Here is a 23,870-nt window from a genome sequence, read left to right on the forward strand (position 1 = left end):
AGCCACAGAACGGTATCATCTATTTGTTTTTGATTATTAAGCTCGGCTAACACGGTACAGATACATATACAGGCAGTCCTTGGTTATCTGACACAATGCGTTACTCATAATGGCGTTGTAAAGCGAAACACGTTTTCCCATAGGAACACTGTTTAAATGAAAGGTTCCGTTCCTTAAGGCATTTTTAACACTAAAATACACCAAATATTTTATGCAGGCAATAAGATATGCAGCACACACATAAATTATATAGTGTATATACTGTATTATATATATATAATATAACATAATAAATAATATATTATATAGTATAATATAATATTATATAGTATAATATTATATATATACGCTCTTACGAAGCTTTGCAACGTTGTTTATGTGAATGTGTATATATATACACACATACACAACTTTGCAAAGCTTCGTAAGAGCGTTGGATAAGCCTTTTTGTCATTGTAAAAATGAATATAGCTATGCATTGCATAGCGTTGGATAAGCCATTCGTTGTAAAGCGAAGCGTTGTAAAACGAGGACTGCCTGTATACATATATATATATATGTGTGGGTGTGTGTGTGTATACTTTTCAGTGGTGTAATAGTATAATATATATATATATATAGAAAATGTATATAGCACAGAGTGCGGTATATTTAGGTATAAATTGGCCCCTGCTTTGCCATAATTTAATTAACCTCTTCAGTGCTGGACAGGCTGTCACTGCCTCTACGATTCGTTTATACTTGGTGCAGCTGTACAAGTTTGAGAATTGGGAGCAACATCTGGGACCACACTCTGTGAGGTGACGTGACGTTGTGGGGGGTTGTGAGTGAGGGGGAGGGGTGCGCGGGACATCATCGCCATAGCATCCCAGCAGGGCGCCTCGTGCTACGCGTCCGCCAATCTCACGTGGGTATGGGGACCCTGACGCGTCGTGTCAACTGGGTCGCTGAGGGTGGGCGGGGATGCCTGATGCCACGCCCCCCAGCGCGCTTACTGGGCGCGCGACTGACCATCCTTCGCACACCCCCTGGATCCAACCAATCGGATCCACTTAGACAGTTAACGGCTGCAGTGGCAGAGGGGCCTTGCAATGCTGATGATAGATATAATATATATATATTGCACACACATACTGATTGTCATTACGTGCTGGTTACAGTAGGGTCCGTACAATTGTGACAATAGATAGAACATTCTATGTTTACATTGCTGCATTTTTTCAAACTTACAGGTATAATCAGCATGGTTATAAATTATTAAAACATTAAAGTGCTTGTCTATAAAAGTTGCAATCAATCAATAAGCATTTTTACCTTATTCTCTGGAGATAGGGGAATCTTATATCTGTAGGATTTCAAGCCTGATTTAATATTGAATATGCACACACGCCAGTAAACATGTATAGAAAAAGTATATATATATAATTTATTAAAAAAAACAAAAAACATTTTAACATGGAATCTACAACCGAACAGGTATACACACACTGAATTAAATAATACCTGATTTAAAATAGCAAAGTTAATAATAAATAATGTTGATATCAAGTCTGCTTTGTAATTGTGTTTTTTTTTTTAAATCATACCCATAATTCTGCTTTGATCCTTAAATTAACATATGAGTAATAAATAAAATATTGTAGTGGGATTGCAAAGTCTTGAATCAGATCCATAGTTGTATGAAATACGTTTAAAAAGACATTGCATGAGATTGTGTAACCGGTTTTGCAAAGCTCCCGCGATAAAGGGGTTAAGAGGGGCCGGTTCAGGATACGGTGACGTCAGTGGGGGTTTGGCTGGGATGGGAGGCATTGAATGGACCACATTGTAAAGAAAAAAAAGAAGAGTAAGAAAGAAGCCGGCACTGCTGACAGAGGAGCAAGAGAGAGACGAGACAGAAGAGAGAAAAGATATCAGCACGGGGAGAAAGTTATTCTTGTAATTAATTGGAGGAGATCACTGTAATTAAATCGTGCCAAAGTCATGATAGCATCTCACCTGCTAGCATACTTCTTTACAGAACTCAACCATGACCAAGTGCAGAAGGTGAGTAAGAGTGCATGGGCGTGTGTGTGTGTGTGTGTGTGTGTGTGTGTGTGTGTGTGTGTGTGTATATATATATATATATATATATATATATATATATGCCATCATCTATGTCTAACCCATTCGTTGCCTCCTCTGACAGTGAAGGGGTTAATACAGCACTGCATGTAGTGCTTACAATTTGAATATTAATGAGGGGGATATGTTGTCAGAATTGGGATAAACTTTAGAGACCAGCTCCACGTGTCTGAGGAAAGTCACCTTATGTTCACCTGTCTCAAAGGTTAAAATGAGACTGTAAGTTCTTGGGGCAGAGGTGGGTAGTTTCTGCATGACTGTATGATGCATAGCACTGTTTACAGTGAAATTACTATAGGAACGTCAGTGAGTAATTATTATTATACAGATATGAATTGATTATTGGATGTATGCTCTTTGTGTGTAGATGAGTGAGAACCAAAATGGCATTTTACTTTAATAATATTACTTCAGTGAGTGAGACTGTAGATGACCATGAGACTGTTTAGTGAATCTGTCTTTCAAGGACTGAGACTGCCTTGTAGTAAATGTGGATGCGTTCCATTGAGCGAGTGTTTTCCAATGAGTGGGACTGTCTTCCATAGAATAAGCCTACTCTAAGTGATTCTGCTTTTAATGAGTGAGCATGTCCGCCACTAAGTGAGATCCGCTCTAAATACGTATCTACCTTTCAATTAATTATACCGCATTCCCATGGATGATACTGACCTCTGAGTGAGACTGTCCTCTAAAGAATGTGTGGACTTCAATGAGTGAGGCTGCTGAGCAGTGAGTGAGATTGCTCACTTAAGACTGAGACTGACCTCCAATGAATGTGAGCCATTCTGCATGTGTCCAACCGCCTTGCATTGAATGGAACTACCCTCCAATGAATGACAATACCCCACAAGTGAGACAGCCCTCTAAAGAATGAGACTAACCCCAGTGAGTGAGACTGCTGCTGAAAGAATGAGATTGCCCTCAAATGAGTGATACATTACTCATAGTGTCTTCTCTGTGTGAGATTCTTGTCTAAACTCCTGCTCACATGTGCTTCGTTTCTGGCTCAATTGCTCTTCAAACCTCACACTAATTTCAAAACAAATTGGAAAATAAAAATTCAGCTTGAGCAGAACTGAAATTGGGCAGAAATAAGTGATGCGGTGCTCGTAAGTCATATTAAACCCTGTTCGCTATAAAATCACTGACTGTCGCTAATATGAACTGACTGATAAAATTATGTTCTTGCGTCTCCAGTATATGTTGCTGAGTGGATCTGCAATGTTAACCCCATGGCAGCCAAAGGGTTAAATGGGTCACATTATAAGCTGACCCTGATCCTAAGGAATGGGTTTCAATGACAGGGATCATTCTTATAGAACCTCTTTTACCATCCAAGGCAAGGAGATTCAGACGTCTCAAGGTTACACTAGGTTTTTTACCTGGACGTCCCAATTTGATGACCAGCGATCTGAGCACAAAGCTTTTCTTATTTGTATTTGCCTTTCAACGCTAAATAATTAAAGCCAGACTAAGTAGAACGGCGTCTTTAATCTATTCCATTATATGGATGTTCCTATAAAAACTTCATCAAACAAGTTCAATTAACAGATAATTACAGTTGTGCTTGGTCTTCGGGGTCTGTTCTTGGATACATCAGTCACTTTCCAATCCAAAATGTAACATTTGTCTTACTCTATAACAAAGCCTACTCCTCATTATCCTGCCCTACTCTACGTATCAGCCAGAAATCTCCTCGTCTCAGGGTAACTGCTTTCTTTCTGTGTTTTTATTGGCAAAGTGAAGGGTTTTGTGCCATTGATTCAGTAGCTGGCATTGTAGTCTCCTTTGAGTTTATAATGAGGGTTGCTAAGGGGCACCCAAGAGTATTTCTATGGGATTGTACCTCAAGGATAAAGATGCTGCGAGTGTGGTGAGGTAGCTGGCATTTGAAGTAAGAGACCAGCTGCCATTTTAAGAGTGACCCTGGGAATATATGGTGAGAATATACACTGTGCAATAGGAGGGATTAGGGAGAAGTTATAGGGAAGAGTTTGAGGGCAGGTATGTGGGGCAATCGTAGCAGTTATATGAAATTGCTACATGAAGCAATAGGAGTGGTTAGCGAGAAGTTATAAAGAGCAATAGGAGGGGTTAGCGAGAAGTTATAGGGAGCAATAGGAGGGGTTAGGGAGAAGTTATAGGGAAGAGTTTGTGGGCAGGTATGTGGGGCAATCGTAGCAGTTATATGAAATTGCTACTTGAAGCAATAGGAGTGGTTAGCGAGAAGTTATAAAGAGCAATAGGAGTGGTTAGCGAGAAGTTATTGAGAGCAATAGGAGGGGTTAGAGGTATATGGAGCAGTTATGTGGAGAAATAGGAGTGGCTAGGGAGGAGTTATATGGGGCAATAGGAGTGGAAGGGAGGAGTTATATGGGGCAATAGGAGTGGTAAGGGAGGAGTTATATGGGGCAACAGCAGTGCTTAGGGAGGAGTTATATGGGGCAATAGCAGTGGCTAGGGAGGAGTTATATGGGGCAATAGGAGTGGTTAGGGAAGTTATATGGGGCAATAGGAGTGGTTAGGGAAGTTATATAGGGCAATAGGAGTGGTTAGGGAAGTTATATGGGGCAATAGGAGTGGTTAGGGAAGTTATATGGGGCAATAGGAGTGGTTAGGAAGGAGTTATATGGGGCAATAGGAGGGGTTAGGGAGGAGTTATATGGGGCAATAGGAGTGGCTAGGGAGGAGTTATATGGAGCAATAGGAGGGGTTAGGGAGAAGTTATAAAGAGCAATAGGAGTGGTTAGCGAGAAGTTATAAAGAGCAATAGGAGGGGTTAGCGAGAAGTTATAGGGAGCAATAGGAGGGGTTAGGGAGAAGTTATAGGGAAGAGTTTGTGGGCAGGTATGTGGGGCAATCGTAGCAGTTATATGAAATTGCTACTTGAAGCAATAGGAGTGGTTAGCGAGAAGTTATAAAGAGCAATAGGAGTGGTTAGCGAGAAGTTATAAAGAGCAATAGGAGGGGTTAGCGAGAAGTTATAGGGAGCAATAGGAGGGGTTAGGGAGAAGTTATAGGGAAGAGTTTGTGGGCAGGTATGTGGGGCAATCGTAGCAGTTATATGAAATTGCTACTTGAAGCAATAGGAGTGGTTAGCGAGAAGTTATAAAGAGCAATAGGAGTGGTTAGCGAGAAGTTATTGAGAGCAATAGGAGGGGTTAGAGGTATATGGAGCAGTTATGTGGAGAAATAGGAGTGGCTAGGGAGGAGTTATATGGGGCAATAGGAGTGGAAGGGAGGAGTTATATGGGGCAATAGGAGTGGTAAGGGAGGAGTTATATGGGGCAACAGCAGTGCTTAGGGAGGAGTTATATGGGGCAATAGCAGTGGCTAGGGAGGAGTTATATGGGGCAATAGGAGTGGTTAGGGAAGTTATATGGGGCAATAGGAGTGGTTAGGGAAGTTATATAGGGCAATAGGAGTGGTTAGGGAAGTTATATGGGGCAATAGGAGTGGTTAGGGAAGTTATATGGGGCAATAGGAGTGGTTAGGAAGGAGTTATATGGGGCAATAGGAGGGGTTAGGGAGGAGTTATATGGGGCAATAGGAGTGGCTAGGGAGGAGTTATATGGAGCAATAGGAGGGGTTAGGGAGGAGTTATATGGGGCAAAAGACCTGGTTAGGGAGGAGTTATCAGAATCGGTTATATGGAACACATTATAAGGAGATGTTAGGGCACATTATAACATGCTTGTTGGAAGTTATCAACTTCTGTATGCCTCTTATTTTTCTCCCTCTTTTCAGCTTTAAAATGTACTTTATCCAAATGAGCATAAAACTCAAGCGAACAGAAACGCATCAGACGGGAAAGATAAGAAATGTAATTAGCGCCTTTGTAAACGTGACTCCACATAAAGAATAATCTATGGCTGAGGCCATGGTACCGCAGACCGTGCGGAGGCGTGCGCACACTGAGAGAACAAACTGCCCTGTAGCAGTGTTCGCGTCCATGCGGCGTGCGGGTGTGTGCGCACGGAAGCAGGAGGGTGCGCGCGTTGCGCAAGAATTCAGTTCAAACTGATTTCTTGGCGTGACAGGCCGGTCACGTGAGCGGTTCGCCCAATGAGGGCGAACCAGCTCCATGACGCCCCCAGAGCAAGCCCCCTACGGCCCGTCCGCCATGGCCATATAAGCGCCCGCTCACTAACCAGCCTCCGCACGCCTCTGCGCGGGCGAAGGCACCCTGGCCCCAGCCTAAGTGCACTATGCATTAGAATTCACTTTTGATGATTTTTCTTGTACAGCATCATGAGCTGCTATATAAAAACTGCAAGTTCGCACCCCCCATCACCAACGTCCTGTGATCCTGTATATGGGATTTCCTTCCAACAAGGTCATTAGTCAACCGTGACTCAGAAAGAGGCACTCAAGTCCGAGAATATTAGCTGGCCATTAACCTTTTTACTGCCAGGGAGAACATTGTCTATAATAAAGGGTTTAAAGCCTTAAGTCTCCCTTGGCTACATTGATTAAAGGTGCAATAAAATGAAGCCAGCGCCTGTGGTACCACTTTTAAGGACTGTATCATTTAAGTTATGTTTCATTGCTTTTGTAAATGTAGGCCCTGCATAATAACAGCAACTATGATGGAAAATTCAATATATATATATATATATATATATATACACAGTATATATATATATATATATATATATATATATATATATATATATATATATATATATATATATATATATATATATATATTCAATAGAACTTAATTAGGGGCTGATACCTAACAGAGGAGGAAAGAATGTAACAGTGATACCTACTCCGCACTGATCAGGGCTGACTTATAATGTTTTTTCTTTATAATGTCAGTTTAAGAGAACCCACAAAACATATTTACCTTAATATTATTCCACAGCAGAAAATGATAGGAGCATATTGCAGTAAAACATGGGATTAGGAAGAACGCAAACTTAAGACAACTATTTATTTTTTTAGTTATGCATGTGAAAATTGGGCTTTAAAACCCTACACAAACTTATTTTGTAGGGAGAATATGTTTGCAGCTTAAAATCAGTGTGAGGTCTTGAAGGCTGGAACAGTCTGGGGTAACGTTGCATGACATGTGGATGTCATCTTGAGTGTTTTGTGCCTTTAGGAAGAACATTAAAGACTGTACAACCAGAGAGGGTAATATTAGGGTTAACATTGTGTTTTAACCCTGCCATTGCCAGAGGGGCCTGCAATGTATTGCAGTTTAAAAACCCAGCGCTGGCTATTTGTGCAAGTATGTATGTCTCTATATATATGTTTATATAGCGCCATTTTTGTACATAGCACTTCACAGAAGTAATTCACGTGACATAATATACAGTATCACATAATGGGAATAAGCTTTAGACATAAAAGCAACATTATTCTGCATCATCCAGTTTACTAGCTGAATAAATGGGTCAAATTACCATGATCTTCTGTCACTCACTTTTTAAAAAATATTATCGGGTTATTTAAAAGGAAAACATTTAAAGATACAGTCCACATAAGTAAGTAAGTAACCCTCCTTGCTCGGCTCCAAAGAAGTTTAGAGCCAGGAACTTTTCCAGTACAAACATGAGCTTTATTCACAGCCATTCATAATGGTCGCCATAGAACAGACAGACTTCACTTCAGACATTAACTGGCGTCAAACAATATGGTTACTCTGTGTATTTTTTCCCTGGTAGCTCAGTTCTGGGTTCACTTCTTCCCTCATGTTTTTATTTTTGGGCGCCCAGTATCCCGGAACAATAGGGCCAGGGACCTGCTCACTAACCTGCACCTGGCACAAGCCAAGCTGGCTATATAGGAATCCAGGAAGCAGCGTTTGGCTGGGGAGGTATCCCTCGCCTGCCAGGCCCTGTTCCGGGTCCTGGTGTGATCCTGTATCCGAGCAGAGTTCACCCACGCTGTGGCCACTGGGCAGGTACTTGCATGTACCTCCCAGTGGGCCTTATCGGGATGCTCTACTCGGTATCCCCCCATCTGGTTTCATTTGCACTACGCCTCCTTATTTAGTGCACTTTTTACTTTTATTTACATTGTGTATTTGTTTATCTGGCTTTTATTTTTCCTTAAATGGACTTCTCTGGCCAATCAGTCAAGCCAAGGTAAAATAGACCAACCCTGGGGAGGCTTAGGCTTGTTTCCCTTAGTATTGGTTAGATTGCAAATCTCTTGCATAGCTTCTATAATGCCCTCTCTCAGGTGGACCCTTGTTGGGGGACGCACACTATTCTGTGGAATGATTTAGCTCGTGTTTAGGTGCATGGCATTTTCAGTCTAAACGTATCGCATCAGGAACTTACTGAGGACCTTCCGGTGGGGCTGATCCGCTTATTGTATGTATGTCTTTATATTGTGTAGCGCCATAAACGTAGGTAGCGCTTCACAGCAGTAATACACACGGTAATCATATCAATAACAAATAATATAAATAAAAGGTCATGGGAATAAGTGCTTCAGACATGGACGTAACATTTAGGAAGAGGAGTCTCTGCTCCGAGGAGCTTATGTTCGGGAGCTTCTACTCTGAGAACTCCCCGCAGAGCACATGCTTCACTCCTCTTCCTGCATGAGCACAATCGTGGGCCATTACTACGGGGGCACTAACTTTACAGGGCACGTTCCTTACCTGAAAACTCTAAACGGTGACAGGCCATCCTTAATACAGGGGTGCGCAAACTGGGGGACATGCCCCCCAGTGGGGGCGGGAGATATTTCTGGGGGGCACGGGCGGTTGAGAGGCCCCGTACTCTTCCCCAAGGCATTTAAATTAAATGCCGGGGGATTGTGTGAGGCCCCTGCAACACTCCACTTACCGGAATTCAGCCGGCTGTGTGATGCGTCGCCATGGCAACGTAGCATCAAATGATGCCGTAGTGCCATGCGACGTGACGTCATACACGTCAAATGACGCCGCGAGTCACGTGACGTCACATGACCCCCGCCTCGTCATTTTATGCGGATGTATGCTAGGCAGGGGGGGGGGGGGCGCGAGAGCCGGGGCAAGAAAGACAGGGGGCGAAGCAGCAACAGTTTGCGCGCCCCTGCCTTAATACACAAAACTATATACATGACTCACAATGAGGCCCTTACTAGAACTCCAAGGAACCTGCTTCCAGAACATCGGGTGGAGCTATATATACCCTTCTATCTCCCTATAGTGACATAACTGGTCACAAGACAAACAAAAGGAGTGGCTGTCCCTTTCTGTACGTCATCCTACATCACATGTGGGGAGGGGAGTAACCTGAGTGACCCCACCCAGTTAACCCATTAAGGCTGTTACTCCCTTATACCAACTTGTAGATTTATACCAATTTGTAGTCCCACAGGGGGACTACATGTAGTAAAATGGTAACACACCGAATAGTGGTAGAAAATGAATAGTGGTAGAATACAGTACAGTATATAGGTTACTATATTTACTTATGTTGGCAAATAATGGAGTAGAGTTCTTATTACATGATAAGGCGCTGTAGTGGTCAATCCATATATGCAGCGAAGATATTCGTATACAATAAAAGAAAAACAGCAGAAAGAAAGGAAGATACGAAACTTAAAGGGATCATTGTTATCGATTGGGGAAAAATGAATTATTTTAAATTGAAAACTCAGTTTGGCTGTTTTTATGTGTAATCCATAGTAAACTGACTCAGCACCTATGTGATGCCACAAACGCCACAATCATCACTCCGGATTGAATCCTTTGTGTTCTGGGTAGTGGGGGAGAACATCATTCATAATTGGCTCACTGACCAGTGTCGGGGGCCATTTTTTCTTCTCGAAGCTGTGATGACTTGAACCAGGGTCTACTGAAGGCAAGATAGGGATTGCTGCTTTATAAAGTCCATAAGGATATGGTGCTCAGACCCAATCACACCCTATAGCAATGCCTGTATATAAGTATCTTAAAGTCCAGAACCTCCTTTATATAGATTAGGGTATGTGAGAAATATGTTTCCATGGGAAGAATAACACCTTGTGGTGTCACCACATAAAATATAGCACAATAAACATCTCCCATTTACTATACTCTAAAAAGCATAACACATATAGCAGGAAATGACAAGGTGGGGAACTCGCATAACTTCCAAAGTGCCCACGATGTGTCCTAGCAATCCGTTAATTCCTGGAGGTCCCTTGATGTGCAGCATCCGCTGTAGTAGGATCCAAAAAGAGTGAGAAGGTGCAAGTACAGGCATACCCCGCATTAACGTACGCAATGGGACCGGAGCATGTATGTAAAGCGAAAATGTACTTAAAGTGAAGCACTACCCTTTATCCACTTATCGATGTATGTACTGTACTGCAATCGTCCTATACGTGCATAACTGATATAAATAATGCATTTGTAACAGACTCTACAGGTATAGTCTCCCCGCTTGCGCACAGCTTCGGTACATGTAGGGAGCTGGTATTGCTGTTCAGGATGTGCTGACAGGCGCATGCGTGAGCTGCCGTTTGCCTATTGGGCGATATGTCCTTACTCGCGAGTGTACTTAAAGTGAGTGTCCTTAAACTGGGGTATGCCTGTACAGAGCACTACCGTTGTGCAGCAAAACAGAAGAACGAATCAAGAGGGTTCTCCCATTAATTTTTTTCCCATTAATTAATAATAATAATAATAATAATATATATATATATATATATTGAATCAAAAGCGAGGTAAGAGACGCACATATGTTTCATGCACAATGCGCTTTATCAAGATGTAATAACAGCATCAGATAAGCATTTTGAAATCCTCCATGAATGTGAGATCATGCGCCGGCGACCTGATGACCCATCGTCCAGCGTGAGCAGTGTCACACCCCATTGGTGCACAATCATTCAATACAAAAAAACTTTATCAAACAGACACACAAAATAAAAATACACAGAACAGAGAAAACGGAGCCAACCAACACAAATTGAAACTACTGTAGTTAAAGATACTGTATATTCATGTTATATCTAGCTAATTAGCACATTTTTGTTATATACATTTTCTTTCAATTAAAGCAAGACTAAGTATATTTTAAAATATATATATATATTTTTTTAACTTCTAATGTTCTGGGAACCAGTCGCTTTTTTTTGTTTTTTTACAATGTGTGTTTAAATTCTTTTTTATTTGTTATTAATAATACTCTCTGTGGAACATCTGCTTCGGGCAAGGAGTTGTGTTTACCGCCTTGCTTCTCCTTAGCAAGTGATAATGATGACATCAGTAGCCAGGATAATAAGACTATACAGTGTTGAAGAGATACATTTTCACAGAGCCATGCTTTTCAGGCCCCCGAAGCTCTGGTAGTGAAAGGGTTAAGGCCGCACGCAGTCAGTGTGGTGCGTGGCTTGAAATAAGGTCACATTTTCAGTTGCAACAGACTGAAAAGAACCTGCACCTTCATCACGTTTCACTTTTGACACCGTCGTTCCTTTCCATCCGGCCCGGAAAATTCACTGCCCACGTCAGACCCTTCATACCCATGCGTTGTGCTATAATTAGAGCTCAGCGCCACTTAATTAGATGGGATCGTTAAGGATGTACAGAGCTGTTGCATCACCTACGGCCAGTGCCTTTACGTGTCTGCTAATGACTTGTTGAGGCTCTCTCTCTCTATTGTAGCATTCTGCACAGAGCAGAAATCATGAGGAATTCATAACCAGGCATGTGGAGTATGTCAACAACCCTTTCGTTTCGCAGCTTGTAAAAGCCATGCTGCATGTTTGATCATTTTCTATTGCAGTGGCGCTCAACTCCAGTCCTAGTCAAGACCCCACCAACAGGTCAGGTTTTAAGGCTATTCCAGCTTTAGCATAGATGGATCAGTCTTCGACTCATCCAGTGATTGAGCCACTGAGCTGAAGCTGGGATATCGTTAAAACCTGACCTGTTAGGGGGGGGGGGGGCTTGATGACTGGAGTTGACTACCACTGATTTAGAGGGGGCTATGTTAGGTACTGTAAAGCATGTCTATATGATGCATTTAGCATCAACAAAGAATGCATCTTTTACTTAGGATTTCCCTATGAAGGTCTTCGGTTAGCCCATATGAAAATAGTAGGCATGTATTGTTTAGTGCCCCCTGGCAGCGAAACGGTTAATTTTGGAAGCTCTTAAACATAAATTTCACTTTTGAAGACATTCCCAAAAAAAGGCTAGAGAAGGTGTGAAATGCCAGAGTGCTTTTATCTTGCGGTAAATCCCATACATCTTGCTAAAGAAGACCTTTGCTTTAATGCTTCGTTGCAAAGTCCTATGTAATCGGCACCGCACATTTAACATCCATGTTGAAATTCCATACAGAGCTTTATATTCCTAAACACCTTCACACAAAGTCACTTTCTCAGAATGTGCTGCTCGAGCTGGGTTCAGCATATAAATACCATCGTGATGAGCTTAAGTCAACAGATGTATGCAAAAAGGAATGCCATCTCGTAGCTTTACATAATCGTGCCTGAAGTGCGCAAACGCATGAAATGCTTCTCTAGAGCACTGAAAAAGTTTTTTTCATTGTTAGTTTTCATATTAAAGTCTAATGCCTGCAAAACTGGGCCAAAAAAAACAACACCACCAAATTCATTAAGGAAAACCACTCCTGTTGAAACCAATGGGACTTGTCCTATTTGATAAATATGGTGCAGTGCTTTTGCACTATTTTGCCTTGGTTTTGCTTGTGGCTCAGTGAGTAAAGACGCAGACTCTGAAAACCATGACAGAGTTTGAAGCAGGGGAGCCTGGTTCAATTACCAGTGTCAGCTCCTTGTGTCCTTGGGCAAGTCACTTTATCTCCCCGTGCCACTGGCACCAGAAACATAGATCGTGAGCGTTGTACAATTATAATTGTACATATGTGCCCTGGAAATGTATTTCCGATTAAATGAGCGTGGCTGGTTTAACATTGTAACACCTTTACCTGCAATCACTGATTTTCTAATGATCTCTTAGAACAACCCGTCGGGAATCACCGAGCTCCGGTAAGGGTTATTGGATCTCGATCGGCGGGAATTGCAATACCAGTAAATGGCACTTAATGCTAGATCGAGCTCCAATACACTGTCATTGTAGCTTGGTGAATTTGCAGCGTCTGTGTCAAATGTAATGAAAACTAGCTTACCGTACCTACATTGGATCTTTTGTTAGACAGAAAAGTTTACAGAAATAACTGCTTTTATTTACCCTGCAAATAAGGGAAAGAACTGACAGATGCAGAAGTTGGTACATCCCAATATATTTGCAAACTCCTTCCTGTAATTAGCTGGAGATAAATAGATGTATAGTACCCCAAGACATTGACACTACAAAAAGCATGTTAAAAATGCGTCTTCTAGTACCAATTAAGTGTAAAAATGCTATTTTTTATTTACGCTCGATAACGGTGTCTTACATTTAATATTTAGACATACACAATCTTAGCAAATTCAAAACCCAAACCTACAATATTATACTGTATATGTATATATTTATTTCTGTCAATGGGAGTGCCACTGGGAAGGTGACCAAGTATACTACAATAAATAAAGACGCCCCAATTCACATCCAAAAGGACTAATTATTTAGAACATTGCTATGGTTTTTTTTCTGTATTTTTTTCTTCAGAAGTATGAGTCATTTGGTTCAATCCTTTGACCAAAACATTTCACGCCTGCAACCATGTCCAAGTAGACCCTATTATATTTAATACTTGCCACATTACATAGGTTTTATATTAAGCAACACAATCTTATGGGGAGAGGAGCTGTCCCTTTAAAGCGAAATTTCCTTTGTTACCTAATTCCGAGAAGCCCTAGTCCCTTCACAGGCTTTGCTTGTAGGGTTTGCATAACGAGGGAGTGAAACCAGACACTGCTCATTGCAGGAACTTGCATGACTCACTTGTTCTGCAATAGCACAAGGAAGGTAGGGATATGCCACGCAGTTAAAATGAATCTACCCAAGATGCTCTGATGAAAGCAAGGCATGTGATATGGCAAATAAAGGGGGTGTGGACACACAATCCATTGCCGTGTGTCGACAGGAGTGGAGAGAACCAACCGGTTTTAGAAAAGGAGTGCCCTTTGAAGAACAGTTCATGTCATCATTCTTTATGCAAACCCATGACCATGCCGTGATTAAATATTAACAGGAGCAGAATATTATTATTTTTATTAAGTGTTATTATGAAATAAAAAAAGCATGGAAATTTACAAATATATATTATGTAACCCCCTTTCCCTGTGCCTAAGGAAACTACGTGTGCTGCTGTACCTGTCTTCTCACTGAAGGCCTAAGACTCTGCCTCTGGGAGCCTGGGGTGGAGGCTCTTTCTCCTTGCGTGCAGCACCTCCACCTCTGTGGGATCCCAGCGTTGGTGGGATAACATCTCACAGGAACCAATATGCAGTAATAAGTAATACACCACACAATGCATATAACTAAGGTTTACTGTACACACATACAGTACTAACACAGATAACATAACTTGAAAACGAGAGGTAACTCTCAATGTATTACTTCCTGGTAAAATATTTTTATAAATAAATATAATAACTACCCACATTATGAACCCAGTGCCTCAACACGTGGTGGTTCCCCCAAAGTACTGAGGGTGCTGTGGCACCAATACAACTGGTGTCCTTCCCAGCAATTCCCACCCAAATGTGAGGTAGCACTACCCCTGTGGATGTAGGTGCACGTTGGACATTACCTTCTTTGCCTCTTCCGTCCAGACTGGTGCGGGTGCTCCTTGCACGTGGAGGAAATCCTGTTTTCCCCCTTGCTACAATTCTATTGGCTGGGCAGTCCCATGTGGTACAGTCCCTCCCTCTAGGGATTCTGGGACTTGTAGTTCCGCGGCTGCATATGCGAAGCCATCTTAAGATGGCCGCCGCACTATTCCCGCAAATAATTCTGGGGATTGTAGTCTTTATGGGCTTTTGAAGCCATTTAAAGATGGCCGCCGCTCCGGTCGCAACTGCGCACAGAGCTCTGGTGGGCAGCCAAGCAGTTTTCCCTCACCAGAGGTAAGGAGGGGAACTCTGCTACAATTATATAGTATTTGTTGCTTTTTATAGAACTGAGTGTATGCAGTGTGGTACATAATATATAACAGGGACAAAGAGTCCCTGCGCTCGAGCTGACAATGTTGGTGCCCGAAGCACAGGGAGCTAAAGTGACTTGTCCAAGGTCACAAGGAGAGATGCCACTGAGTCACCCACTTCAAAGGCAGTGTTATTACCAGTACGGTTCTCACACATAAAAATATTACCCAATTCTTATTCCTATAAAAGAGAATGTCAGGTATTTTAGTAGTAGTCAAAACCCTAAGCATTAGCAAGCAGATTCAGCGCAACAATCTCTGGAAAGAATTACTGCAGAAAACATCTTCACTAAAGGGATTTCTCAACACAAAATATGTACTTTACAATGAAGCCAGGGTACTTATCAAGGTACATTTGGAGATGTAATAAAGTGGAAAAAAAACCTACCGATTCAACGTCTCCTCTGTTTCAATATGCACATGTAGTCCCCTTTCCCCCGTCTCTAGGGACGCTACCGTGGTGCTTTACCTGGATGGCTTACAGGAGGCCTGATTCTCCGCTGAAGGGAGCCTGGGGTGACCTATACACTTGCACAAATACAGTGCCTCCACCTGGAAGGGATCACACGTAGGGGGATAGCGCCTTTCAAGACTATGTACCCAGTAATTGCACACAGGTTAGGGTATCAGTATTTACTGGACACCTAATCAGCATAACAATAATACCACACAATGCATACACTATGTAGATGTATATAAACCCACAGGGTATTCCCACCGTACTTGGAGTGCAGGGGCACCAGAGCCTTAGTGTCCTTCCCACAATGTCACTCCCACCTAAGTATGAGGCGTAGCGCTAGCCTGTGCACTGTTGGTGCACTTGTTGGTATACCTGCCCGGGGGCTCCAGCTCCCGGGTGTAGCTGAACAACAACCAAAACGATCAGTCTGATCCAACAACGCCTTCTGCCTCCGCGTGGGGTGGGCTCCAGCTGGAGCGTTCCACCATAGATAGTCTCTGACAAAGTGTAACGTGTGCTCACCACAAACAAGGCGGGACCGCGAGGCCGAGGTGTGGATGTCAGTAGCCAGTAGACCTGCAACCGAGCAGCTACGTCCGGAGTGCAGAGTGGTAGTCGTGTAGCTGGGTCAGGGTAGAAGTCAGATTGGTCGGGGCACTTGTCGTGCACTAGGATTGGAGAGATCGGATAAATTTGTGCGGTGCTGGGGTCCAGGGGTATAGAATGTAGAATAGTCGTGTCCGTAGCCATGGTCCAGGGGTCAGAGAAGGAAGGAGTCCGGTTGCAAGCTGAGGTAAAAAATACAAGAAGTAAACAAGACAAAGGCAGGGCAGCAAGAAGCTAGAGATAAGCACAAGTCACTACTGTAGAACAGAGTTTATGTTCAGCCAGTTTGCAAGAGGACTGGTTGAGCCTATAAGGAACAAGCAGCCAATGGCGAAGCAGCAGGGAGCTGTGAGCAATAAATAATCACAGGTATACTGTGTACTGATAGGCAGGGGTGGAGAGTGAGTAGCAGCTGTGGAATAGTTGAGTGAATTAACCCCATTACTTGCCAGTGTCCACGCAGCGTCTATGCGTAGCTAGCGTGCGCTGTGCGTTGCCCATGTTGTCACGGAAATAGAGTCTGGAGGCGGTCCCTTCGGTGTTTCCCTTCTTAGCAGCGCAGCGCCTGCACGCAGGTTGCGGCTGACACGCATCACTCGTAACGTTGTGCGGTAAGTCACGGGGCAGGGCCTAAGCTTGATCCTGACACAAAAATGGCAGCCTGGTCTCAGAACACAGACCTGACGCACAGCGGGGTGTCTGTCGCTGTGTCCCTGACACTTGGCACTATAGGAGCAGTGTCCCTATCTAAGGGGCCTTCCCTGAAGCAACCACAAGCGTATCTGGGTCCTATGGGGTTAATCTGGCCTAGTCTGAGTGAAACTGACACTCAGACCCTACCTTCCCCTTCCTGGTCCTGGCTCCAACTGGCGTGACTGTCTAAGCGCGCCAAATATATCTCTTGGTGAGCAGGAGAATCCGACAGCGCGATTGGTTGATGTGTAGCACCTTATTTAACAGCCCCAGCGGCTGCTGGGACTGTAGTTCCCCTACGGGGTTTTCACTAACATGGCCGCCACTCCTGTCCCCTACTGCGCATGCGTGCGCCTCCGTGCAATGGCCACCGCACCGGTGACTCTGCGCATGCGCGATCAATACCAAGATGGTAGTGCCCTGCACAGGTCGTCTCGTCTGACTGCCCGCAATGCCTGCACTACCCTCCGCAGCTCTGGCACCTCTCCCCATGCTCGTCCCAGCCTCCGCTGCCAGTCGCAGCTGAGGTAAGGGGACAAACGGGGGACCAGGGAGGACCCAGGCTATACACATAAAACACACGTACATGGATTGCAGTTTATTAGATAAGGTGATGATCTTCAGTACACAAAGTTGTTGTTTCAATTACCACCTCAGTCACTCACGTGTCCATAAACTTCTTATCTGGCAGTTCTGCCAAATCATACGTTGTAAGTTGTCTTATGATGTTACCGTCATGGCAACCAATCAAGAGATACTTACAGCTCTCATTGTGTGATGTCATCTGTGCGTGTGGAATGTCTGATCTGAAACATTTACAATCTAATTAGTTCTACCAGGAGAAATTCAGCAGTTTCTTATTCTTTATCTGACTATTTTAATGCTTTTTCTGTCTTTAGAAATCCACTTGTAAACTGTAATGACTGAAGAGAGATACTCATTATCAGAGGATTAGATGGGTATCTTTTGTTTTAATTACATTTAATTAGCATATCCTGAAGGCATTTCAGTTCATATCCCTAGTAGGCCTATGGGTAACTTTAAGGGGCAGTGACGTGTCACTTGGCTCCATAAAGGTGTCGTCTAGCACCGCTTAATACATCAGGGCCCAAGTGCACCCATTGTGTGTGCTTTTTTTATAACAGTAGTTTAATTCATTTAATTCTTTAAAAGTTAGAGCATAAAAAAACAACGATAAAATCAATTAATAATACATTGTATATAACCTTCCTTGCCTGCCTCTAAAGGAGTTCAAATCAAATTGACTATATACATGGCAGTGCTAAGTCTCATACATGTTCAGGGTACTGGGTCACTGCAGGTTGGCCTTGTATATGCAGATGGAATAAGAATGGGCACCAGGAACTTTTATTGTACATAAAGAGCTTTATTCACACCAATTTATAAGGCTCACCATACAAGGGGAGACTTCACACTAGACATGTTAACTGGTGGCAAATTATAAAGTGACTCTGTGCTTCCCTTGGTAGTTCTCACCCCTACGCTGGGGAGGTACTCATGCTTGTTTACATTAGTATTCATTAAATTGCCAATCTCCTGTATAGCGTCAATAATGCCTCATCTCAAGTGGGCCCCCATTCGGAATACATTCTGCTCTTCCCATAAGAGAACAATCATGGGTCATTACTAGGGGGGTCATCTTTTTTATTTATTTATAAAATGTTTTACCAGGAAGTAATACATTGAGTTACCTCTAGTTTTCAAGTATGTCCTGGGCATAGAGTTATAATAGCAAATAATACATGGTTACATAAGTGAACAGTGTATACAGTACATTATATACAAAATATTGCATGCACAGTAAGAGAATCTATATTATAGGCGTATGTAACAGCTACAGACCAGATTCAATGTGAGACAGCTTTAGTTTTGAAAGAACTTAGACTGGTGGTGGCTGTGAGAGTCTGGTAGACTGTTCCAGTTGTGGGGTGCATGGTAAAAGGAGGAGCGGCCAGATACTTTGTTGAACCTTGGGACCATAAACAGTCTTTTGGAGTCAGATCTCAGATGATAAGTGCTGCATCTGGTAGGGGTGAAGAGCTTGTTCAGATAGACAGGTAGCTTGCTCAGAAAGTATTTGAAGGCAAGATAGGAAAGGTGAACTTTGCACCTAGACTCAAGTGATGACCAATCTAGTTCTTTGAGCATTTGTCAGTGATGTTTGTTGTAGTTGCATTGGAGAACAAAACTGCATATTGAATTGTAGAGGGTATCAAGTTTGCTAAGGTCGGTTTGGGGTGCAGAGCCATATACTATGTCCCCATAGTCGATAATTGGCATTAGCATCAGTTGTGCTATACGCTTTCTGACCAGAAGTCTTAGGAAGGATTTGTTCCTATAAAGTACACCTAGTTTGGCATAGGTTTTGGATCTCAGGGTATCAATGTGCATCCCAAATGTTAAATGGAAATCAAACCATGTGCCCAAGTATTTTAAACTAGTAGCAGGAGCTAGGGTAGTAGCAGGGGCTAGGGTGGTATTAGTGTTGGTTCTGATCTGGAGCTCAGTCATTGGAAGCTTTAAAAATTTAGCCTTGGTCCCAAATACCATTGTCACAGTCTTGTCAGTGTTTAAAAACAGTTTGTTTTGGGAAATACAATGTTCAAGTCTCAAAAAGTCAGATTGAAGTATGTGTTCAAGGTCGGAGAGGCTAGGGCTGTGTGGATATAAGATTGTGTCATCTGCATACATGTGTAATGAAGCTCCCTTACAAGCTGTAGGTAGATCATTGACGAACACTGAGAAGAGTAGGGGCCCCAGAACAGAGCCTTGCGGGACACCACAGGTGACATCCAAGGGTTTGGAGTTAGAGCCTTAGATAGACACATGTTGGGATCTGCTTGATAGGTAGGAATGAAACCAGTTTAAAGCTGTCAAGGGGAGACTCCTAGAGTGGGTAGGACCTCAGTGGCCGGAACAGCGGGGAGCAGGCAAGGATTGTTGGGGTCACAAGCAAGGTTCGGTGGCAGGCAGCAAGCATGATCATCGTGGTCACAGGTAGGGTCGGCAACAGGAAGGCAGGAGCAGGGCAGGGGAGCAGGAACTGAAACTAGGGAGCAGGAACAGGACTGGGACTTGCTAGCAGGAAACAGACTGGGGAAATCTAGCAAGGGCCTTTAATATAAACAGGAATTTAAATAGATCAGGGCAGAGAGATCAGGGCAAAGGGAGTCTGGACACAAAACAAAGGCAAGGAAGGAACAGGATACAGGAAAGTATAAGGACAGAGAACAGGAGCAACAAGGAGACAGACAGACAGAGGAACCCCAGAGCAGACTGAAAACAGCAGTACACCCGGTGGACAGACAAGGGAACTGTGGCTGGGAGAAGGATGTCTAGGAAGACTCTGACACTACTCCCCCCTCTCAGGGGTGTTCTCCGGACGATCCTCCAGGCTCTTCAGGGAGACATTGGTCAAAGGCAGATTCGGGGTCTATTGATGGGCAAGGTATTTGTCCCCACAGTGACGGCACAGGAACCAGCAACCGGTCCATCAGGCTAATTATAGAAATCAGTGAGGACATTGAGTTCACTTTCCGTGGTCTCCTTTTGTGACCCACGTATCTCTTTCAGCTTTGGAATCTCTTTCTCCAACGGCATCTGCTCAGACTCCAATTTAACACTAAATGTCTGTCCCTTGTTATCCTTGCTCAGGTCTTGCAAAGCCTCTGCCAGCTTACTTTTGAATTCTGTCGGATGTCCGGAATCTATTTCTACTGTCCTAGCCTTGTGTGTCTCGTGCTGTTTCGTGGTATCATTTAAAGAGCATTTAAGACCAGCTATTTGAGTTTTCAGCTCTTGAAGCTGTCCTTCTGCACTTCTTTTCCAACTGAATGCAGTTGCCAGTTCAGCTTCTTTGGAGTTGAGTCGCGATTCCATATTTCTCAGCTGATTCAGAGCAAGGCTTAAATCTGTTTCCTTTTCTTTATTTCTGACTTGCAGCTGTCGGTACTCCTCCCGGACCTTGTCCAGCTCCAGCTTCTCACGGGCTGTGTGTTCCAGCAATTTGCAGGCATCGGCCATTTTGACCTCATAGCGTAGTGTCAGGCCAGCCACTTGACGGACGAACACCTCCTCATTCTCTTCCTTTTTGGTGAGCTATATCTTGAGCTCAGTGATCTACGCCTGCAGCGCTGTAAGTTACTGGGATGTGTGTTCAGCTGCCAGCTTAGTTCTTCCACTTCTAGGCTTTGCTGCAAATTCCACTCCTCAGCGAGAGAACCCTGTTTCTTGAGGACATCCTGCAATTTTCCTCTCAGGGCCTTCATCTCTTCATTGTGCTTGCTCTGAGCTTGCTCACACGCCTCCTTCATTGTGCTCGCTCTGAGCTTGCTCATATGCTCATATGTTTGCTCATATTACATTTTGGAGCTCTGCCAATTCCTTCGCTAGGGTCCCAGCAGCTTGCCCTTTTCAGGTTTCTTTCTCCTGGGTGTACTGACTGTTGGGGATGGAGCAGTGTCTCTGCTCCTCTGGCTTTTGCTTCAGTTTCTGGACTGCCTTGTGCTCCCTCTCATACAGAGTTGCCTGGCCTCTAAGCTCCTTCTCCAGCGAGGCTCTGGTTATGCTCAGTGTGGCCTTCAGCTCCTCATGCTGCTCTCTGGGGACACACTGGGTACTCAAATGCTCTTGCAGCATTTTTACTTTCTTAGCAGTCTGGATACTTTCTTCCTGCAGAACTCGCTGCTTCTTCTCATCATTCACCTGTTTCTCCTTGGCGTCCTGCAGACTCACACGCAGTTCTTGCAGCTGGCTCTGCATCATGTTTTCTGCTTGTATGCGCTGCTCCAGGGAGACACATTCTTCTTGCAGCACTCTCTCTGCATTCTGCAGTGCTGCCTGTACGTCTAACTTTTCCTGGGCCAATTGTTTCTTCTCCTCCTCTAATTCATGGAGTCTTTAACCTCTGAGTCTTTTACCTCCTTCACTGACTCGGACATAGAGATTCTGGCACTCTTGGATTACAGTTTCAAAACCTCTATTTAACCCTTCGAAGATCTCTCTCATTGAACATGTGTTGAAGTCGCAACTCCTCTCCGTAGAGGCATTGAGCTCTGTACTAAGCCTGTGAACTTCCTTCTGAGAGGTTTCCAGCGCTGTGCCAACCTGATCAATGAAACTCTGGTCCTGGGCAGAATCAGCGTATGCCTTCTCTATTTTACTTGACAAGATCACCCTGTCACCCTCCAACTGATCCTTTACTTTCTCCTGGAGTACGCACATAGCAATTGCTGTGGACAGACACTTTTGTAGTGCAGCTTTGGCCTCTTGCTCTTTATCAAGTCATCCATAGAGGCAATCCATCTCATTCCATGCAGATTGAAGTGCCTGAGTTAAGGCATCTTTACCTTGGTTAAATGCACCCTTTTTCTTTCACACTACCTCTGGAACAATTCTGTGAGTTGCCTTAGGCTGCAGCATATCTCTGTTCTCTTCTAACGCAGGCTTTCCTGATGTTGAAGGGTCTTCCTTAATTGTTTCTCTTTGCTTTGAGAAGCTCTGAAGAATCAGTGGTACTGTGTTCACATTTATTGCTCAAGACTGTTTTCAAAGTGGGAGCCATAGTTTGCAGACATAGGGAAAACCAACTTCCCCAAGAAAACCAGTAAAGAGGAAATGTGTCTTTAAAGCAGAAGCATTGGAATGAACAACAGAAATATTAGGCACAACAGGGAGACAAAAGATAGGAGAGCTGACCTTTAGATTTGAGACCTTAGCATCAGTCACAGAAATATCTTAAATTGCAGGGGAAACCATAGACAGAAACGTGCGGTTATAGTTGAAACTTTAGAATCAGACATAGGAAAATCACAGATTGAGGGGAATCACAGCATGCAGCAACCAAACAATGGGAGCACTTTTGTCTTTTAGAAATGGACCCTCAGAACCAGCAGTGGTACAGTATACCCAAGCAAAGAAATCAAAAGCAAGTCTGTTTTTAGAAATGCAAGTCTGAAAATCTGCAGTGGCCCACCCGGAAATGCAGAGAGAGACCAGCCTTGTCCAGGGAAAGTCAGAGAGTCTAAAATAGTGACATCAGATACTGCAGAAAATGCAAGGTTTTCTTTGTTTGTTTGTTTGTTTTTTTATAAGGAAAGAAGGGAGAAAATGCACAATAAATCCCGCAGAACACTTTACTGCAAAAAAAACCTTTTAAATCCCAAACGGGGTTTCTAAAAACCAAAACAAAAGTACTTATCTTCCTCCAATACAAGCGAATGGGGTCTGCTGAAGCAGGAATGCAGAGAATCTGTTCAGGCGAGGTCCAGAGATGGCCTTTGTTTTCTGTCAAGGGGAGACTCCTGGAGCAGGTAGGACCTCGGTGACCGGAACAGCGGGGAGTAGGCAAGGATTGTTAGGGTCTCAAGCAGGGTTCGGTGGCAGGCAGCAAGTAGGATCGTCGTGGTCACAGGCAGGGTTGGCAACAGGAAGGCCGGAGCAGGGCAAGGGAACAGGACTGGGACTTGCTAGAAGGAAACAGACTGGGGCAATCTAGTTCAATAGCAAGGGCTTTTAAAATGAACAGGACTCAAAACAGGAACATAAACAGATCAGGGTAGAAGGAGTCTGGACACAAAACAAAGGCAAGAGAGAAACAGGAAAGTATAAGGACAGAGGACAGGAGCAACAAGGAGACAGACAGACAGAGGAACCCCAGAGCAGACTGAAAACAGCAGCACACCTGGTGGACAGAGAAAGGAGCTGTGGCTGGGAGCAGGATGTCTAGGAAGACTCTGACAAAAGCATGCTTCCCTATTCCAGAGCACTGGCGTTTGTTAAGCAAGATAATATGATCAACAGTATCAAAAGCCTTTGCAAAATCTAGGAATATTGCACCAGCAATTTGTCCCAGTTCCATTCCACACTGGATCTCATTGCAAACTTTTAGGAGTGTAGTTACCGTGTAGTGT

At 43.6% G+C, this 23,870-nt stretch overlaps 1 protein-coding gene across 1 annotated transcript in view; it reads left to right on the plus strand.

The window, feature by feature from the left end:
• Positions 1 to 1,819: 1,819 nt before the first annotated feature.
• LOC142495632 (hexokinase-2) overlaps positions 1,820 to 23,870 on the plus strand; it is a 69,851-nt gene continuing 47,800 nt past the window's right edge. The window contains exon 1 of the mRNA XM_075601354.1: positions 1,820 to 2,046. Coding sequence (XP_075457469.1) covers positions 1,984 to 2,046 — 63 coding nt within the window. The 5' untranslated portion in view covers positions 1,820 to 1,983. The remainder of the gene's footprint in view (positions 2,047 to 23,870) is intronic.

Source organism: Ascaphus truei, chromosome 5, assembly GCF_040206685.1.
Source record: "Ascaphus truei isolate aAscTru1 chromosome 5, aAscTru1.hap1, whole genome shotgun sequence".
NCBI lineage: Eukaryota > Metazoa > Chordata > Amphibia > Anura > Ascaphidae > Ascaphus > Ascaphus truei.